The sequence below is a fragment of the Siphateles boraxobius genome, unplaced genomic scaffold, assembly GCF_051911475.1.
Source record: "Siphateles boraxobius isolate OS27281-9 unplaced genomic scaffold, OSU_SipBor_1 24, whole genome shotgun sequence".
NCBI lineage: Eukaryota > Metazoa > Chordata > Actinopteri > Cypriniformes > Leuciscidae > Siphateles > Siphateles boraxobius.
In genome coordinates, this window is record NW_027508855.1 from 15,324,001 (window position 1) to 15,330,000 (window position 6,000).

Genomic DNA, 6,000 nt, shown 5'->3' on the forward strand with positions numbered 1-6,000 from the left:
GTACTCCTCGGGCACGTTAGACAAGTCCCCTGCCTCCTCCTGTAACACAAAAACAGGCACAGACGGACAAGCAGACATCAGACAAGACTTATGACATTCCTTGCTCCACTCCAGAATAGCTCTTTGCTGCCAGTCCACACGAGGGTTGTGATGAATGAGCCAGGGGTGTCCAAGAACTACAGGTGCCAGGGGGGAATCCAGTATATAAAAAAAAATAGTTTCTGAGTGATTGCCTGAGGTGATGAGTGTGATGTTTTCGGTGATGAGCGAGATGATGGGAAGTTCTTGACCATTTAATGCGTGTACTGCAATCCTCTGTGTGAGTGGTTTAAGGGGAATCTGAAGTCTATGTGCAAAAGTACTGTCCATAAAATTACCCTCAGCCCCGGAGTCCAGAAGTGCTTGACAGTCGTGCTGGTGAATTGACCATCTCAGTCTTACCGGAAGGAGGGTAGATGTGGATGAGGTCTTCTCGGCGGAGATCCCACCCGATAGTAGCCTCATACTTACTATCGGGCTTGGCCTTTTACCGGGCAGTTGTAGGCAAAGTGTCCCGAACCTCCACAGTATAGGCAGAGGCCCTGGGACCTCCGCCTTTCCCTCTCCTCCCGGGAAAGCCGAGCTCGACCCACCTGCATGGGTTCGTGATCGAAGACTGGGCTGACCACGTCCCTGCCACTGGACCGTTGACCCTCTGCTCCAGCTGGAGACCAAATGGACGGTGCTCTTCCCCCGACTCTGGTGATGCGAGCGTCCACCCTCAGAGCGAGCTCGACGAGTCCATTCAGCGTCGTGGGGAGGTCCAGGGCGTAGATCTCCCTCTGGACGCGGTCAGCCAACCCATGCAGGAACATGTCCCACTGCGCCGCCTCGTTCCACTGGCTTTCGGCCGCCAGGGTGCGGAACTCGATCGAATAGTCCGAGACCGACCTGTCACCCTGACGGAGGTCGGCCAACACCCTGGCAGCCTCTCTCCCCGCGACGGCCCGATCGAACACCCGTCTCATCTCTGAGGAGAGTGCCTGGAACGAGGCACAGCAAGGGTCTTGATTTTCCCACACCGCTGTCCCCCATAACGCCGCCTTTCCGGTCAACAAAGTAATGACAAATGCCACCTTGGCTGGCTCATTATTGAAAGTTCTCGGTTGCAGTGCAAAATGCATGGCACAACGTGTCAGAAATGCTCTGCAGTAAGCAGACTCACCAGCGTATGATTCTGGAACAGGTAGGCGTGGCTCTGATGTCGTAGCGATCGCTGGTGGTGTGGGGGGAACAGCTGGTGTGGGTGGCGCAGCGGGAGCACGAAGTAGTTAGATCTGCTGGGTGAGCTCGGACACCTGCGTCACCAAAGCTTGTACCGCACGACCCGTGTCCCCTAAATTCCTCTCCTGAGAATCCATTCTTCTCGCGCTGTGCTGAAGGAATTCCTCCAACGAGGTCGGCGAACCTGCTGCTTCCATAGCACGGTCAGATCGTTCTGTCATGGTTGTCAAAAACAGGACGGAAGCAATCGCAGGTCAAACTCAGTTCTTTATTGAACAGTGAAAAGCTGGACAGGAACACGGGTGTGGACTGGTGACGCAGGGACCTCGATGGTCGAAGACGAACCCGTGAAGTGCAGTGGAAACCCAAACGACAATCCAACGAAGAGACGACGACGAATCCAACAGGAACACCACACGGAGAGACAACATCCAAGAGACAACATCCAACGATCTGACAAAGGAGATGAGAGAACTGTGAGAATATATGGTGAGATGAGATCGGCTACAGCTGGTGATGTGATGACGATCAGCTGGAGCGGATCAAGGAATGACACTCATTCACGCCCACTACACACGTGCTTTCATACAACAACATAAACACGAGACGAGAAGGAAGCAATGAACTTGTATACCGTGACAGATAGAGAGAAATGCACATCATGGATTACATAATCAGAGAGTAGGCTAGCCTATTTCTTTTCGTTTTGAATAGTTTTGTTTAATTTGATGATCGCCATTTCCGTATGAACGCGCATAGAGAGAAATGCACATCATGGATTAAATAATCAGCGAGTGGCCTATTTCTTTTCGTTTTGAATTGTTTCGTTTAATGAAATTTCAAGCTTTATTTAGATATCTGTCATGTCTGTGAGACATACACTGAGTTTCGGTTAATTTATGATGAGATTTCAATGCAAGTGACCGCGGCGCGCCAGCGCACGATCATGTCATGATTATGTTGTCTGCTATATTTGATTCTGATTTATTAAATCCAGGCAATTGGTTGATAAAAAAAATTATTAAAATTAAGATACAATTTATACAAAACGAAATTCACTTTAAAGAAAGGCCTTTTACAAAATGAAACTTAATTAAGTGGTCAATGTCTGACTCCCGATGCATCGCATCTTACTCGTGCTGTTCAGTTTTCATTATCAACGTAAAAAAAATAACATAATATTTTAACAAATATAAACTAATGCGCTTATTTAATGAACTCGGGGCAAAATGCATCCTCGCAGCAGTGAGCGGGTGGTTGTTTCGGAGATGCGACATTAGGTTAGAGGTGTTTCCATCTCTCGCGGTCACCTTTTTTATTGCAACATTTACAAATTGCCTCGTCAGTATTTACCGCCTCTCCCTTCTCTCTCTCTCTCTTTCTCCTCCACACTGTCACTTGATGACAACTACATAAGCATTTTTAGACACTGAATAAATGATATTTATATATTATATATAAGTGCCGGTAATGACGGAATTGAAACTGATACCGTTGCTATTTTAAGACCCCGCGGTATACGATATTACCGTAATACCGCCCAACCCTAATTTTTACTGTATTGTAGATCAAATAAATGCAGACTTGGTGAGCAAAAGACACTTCTATCAAAAACACGAGATCTTACCAACGTTAGAGTATATCTAATTCATATTTCAAAAGACAAAGGATAATCTTTTAAGAGTGATGAAGTACAAAACTTGTGAAAGTTGCAGTTGTTTTAGCTGGCCAGGACGCCAAGGAATGATGCAACAAAACTAAGCACATCTGAAAGAAAGGAGTGCTTCCCCTTTTCTCTTGCTTTTATTCCCTTGAGCTCCTTGTTTATATTTTCATCATTTCTATACTCATTTTTGCTTTATCCTCTTGATTGCTCATCAGATTTTTTCTTATGCCCTTTCCCCCCTCTTTAGTCTAACCGATTTTATTTGTGTTTTCTTTGTCCTGTAGGTATTTTGGGCTCCCCGACTCAGGAGGACCTCAACTGCATCATCAACATTAAGGCGAGGAATTACCTGCTGTCACTTCCTCTCCGCTGCAAAGTGCCCTGGAACCGCCTGTTTCCTAACGCAGATCCTAAAGGTCAGAGTTCAACTCCACACACCTTGATTAAAGGAAACTAGTCTTCATATTTTGGAGGCAAAGACACCTTAAATGCCAGTATGCATACTTGCAATTTTACAACTGGTATTTGAATTTCTGGTTATAACAATTAAAAGCTTAGCAGAATTGAGCATCCACTTACTTTGATTTTAATGAACCGGTGTGATATTTGGGTTTGATTACTGTGTAAATTTTTGCCTCTGTTTTCTTGTAGCGTTGGACCTGTTGGATAAGATGTTGACCTTTAACCCTCATAAGAGGATTGAGGTAGAGGAGGCACTTGCTCACCCGTACCTGGAACAGTACTATGACCCCTCAGATGAGGTCAGTTCACTCATTTTCTTAATTCCAGCAGGATAACTTTTGATAATAGCATTTAAAAAAAAAAAAGTATTTAGGAAACAATATACACGCGAGCTTGTCGGGTGTATCCCTTTTTCACAGACATCAGTTCCGTCGGATGTCAATGGCAAAGAAAGTAAAACGAGGAGGCATGTATTATTAACGTTAACTGACGGTAGCGAGAGAGAGAGAGAGCGCTTCTGTTGCATGCTCTTGATTCCCGATCGTTCACTCAAGCACACGCGTGTCATTTGGATTAAAACTAAATCGAATATGTAAGTAAAACATAAACCGTTAAGTGATTTTATTATTACAGGACGTTTGCAGGTCAGAAACAGCTGTTTATTTCATTTGTATCCTTTCCTTGTTCTATTGTATTTATTTGTGCTATTTGTAATTTGATTATTTGTTCTTATTTTATTACTGACTAATGGCTTTAATAATGTTTTACATTTATATTAATTAAGCTAGTAATTTTTGGCTGTAGTATCAAAATTGGAATAGAGAATTGTGATATGTCACTAGTATCTAAACATTTGAACTGCTGACCCAATCCTCAGCACTGAGCTCTGCTGGAGAAGCTCTAGATATGTGTTGTGCTATTAAATGAAAGATAGAATTAGATGGAGCGATAGAAGGAACAGTGAAAGTAACAAGCTCATACAATACATTTTAGCAGGCTTCATTATGCATGAAAATAACTAAAGGAAATATGTATTTGCTAAACAAACTAATATGATTGCAAAAAACAATTAATATGATTCATATTCTTTTGGTTTTTCTAACCAATGTATTTAAAAATGACAAATGCAGTGAAAATACTGGTACCAGCAAGTACCAAAATTGAAAGTATTAGTATCGGACTTTTTCTGGAAAAAGTGGTATCGGTGCATCCCTAGCAAGTACATAACAATATTAGTAAATGGTAATAGTAAAAATATAAATATACAAATTTTAAAAATGAAACGATCTGTTAATGGATTTAAAAAACTTTGGGATAGAATGGATCATTTTTTCTTGTAGGCCTAAATTATTTTATGTTCTTTTGTCTTTTAACGTTTATTTGATAATAGCAAACCTTATTCGAATATAGGCAAAAGTGTACAATATAATAGTAGGCATATAATATAGGTCACATTTGTCATTCTTAATTCAGAATAAAATATAAATTTAGGTTACACTATATTTTAAAGTGACGTAGATACATTGTACTTACTCGAATAAGTACTGAATAATATTAACTACCTGTACTTACTATAGAGTTACAGTTAGTTACTTGTAATCATGCATAATTTACTGTTATTACTATAGAAAGTACGTGTAGTAACGTGTAACTACGTCACCTTAAAAGAAAGTGTTTCATAAATTATTATTAATATCAATTCTGATAATCTTAGGTTGTCATGGTCACACAGGTTTGCTTATGCATTAAACTCGGCAACATAGGATCTTGAGGCTATGAATTTACATCACATGGCCACAATATAAGGATGTCGTTACCTCGACAAAATGATCTCGTGGCTACGAGTTAATATGACCTTCCCCGCAATTAATGAATCGTGGCCTCGACATGTTGCATATGTTCCCACAGGTTACAACAAAACTAAAGTGAACCGAACATGTTCATCGTGTTCTCCTCTTTTTCATATCTTCGAGTTTATGGTGATCAAAGGTTGAGCGTTTCTAACATAAGCACTATGAAGTGCACTTTATTAGCCACGTGACCACAATAACCCTTGAGTATCTATAGAGTGTCTGTTAAGATTACTGATGCTACCTTTTCATGTTTTATCTGTACATTTTCTGTATTTTTTTGTGCCTTTTTCACAACAGCAGTTTTGTTGATGCTTATTGTGTCTATAACATCAAAACATTACGAATTGCATTGTTGCATGGAATTAAGCACCCGCCATATTGCACAAATAGCTACACTGAACACTGTGCTTGATGAATATAATTTGCTATTTGTGTGTAGGACTTTATCTACCAACACTGAAAAACAGCTTTAGTGAATAATATTGTTGTACAGGTTTAAGCAAGAGTTGTTTAAAGAATTTTATCCCATGATCCCATGCTTTATTTATTCTTCACAGCCTGTTGCTGAGGCTCCGTTTAAGTTTGAAATGGAGCTGGATGACTTGCCCAAAGAGACCTTGAAAGATCTGATCTTTCAAGAAACTGCACGCTTTCAACTAGCCTTCAGACCATAGCCTATCGCTCAGGTAAACTGAATATTTGCTGAAGCCAAATGCTTGTGTCAAATGGACAAAAGAATCAGTCACATAGTGAAAG

The 6,000-nt window shown here is 41.2% G+C and overlaps 1 protein-coding gene across 1 annotated transcript in view; it reads left to right on the plus strand.

Annotated features, from left to right (window-relative positions):
* Positions 1-6,000, plus strand: part of mapk1 (mitogen-activated protein kinase 1) — a 38,070-nt gene that overhangs the window by 30,285 nt on the left and 1,785 nt on the right. The window contains exons 6-8 of the mRNA XM_077241629.1: positions 3,214-3,345; positions 3,581-3,690; positions 5,802-5,930. Of these exons, the coding sequence (XP_077097744.1) occupies positions 3,214-3,345; positions 3,581-3,690; positions 5,802-5,918 (359 nt within the window). The 3' untranslated portion in view covers positions 5,919-5,930. The remainder of the gene's footprint in view (positions 1-3,213; positions 3,346-3,580; positions 3,691-5,801; positions 5,931-6,000) is intronic.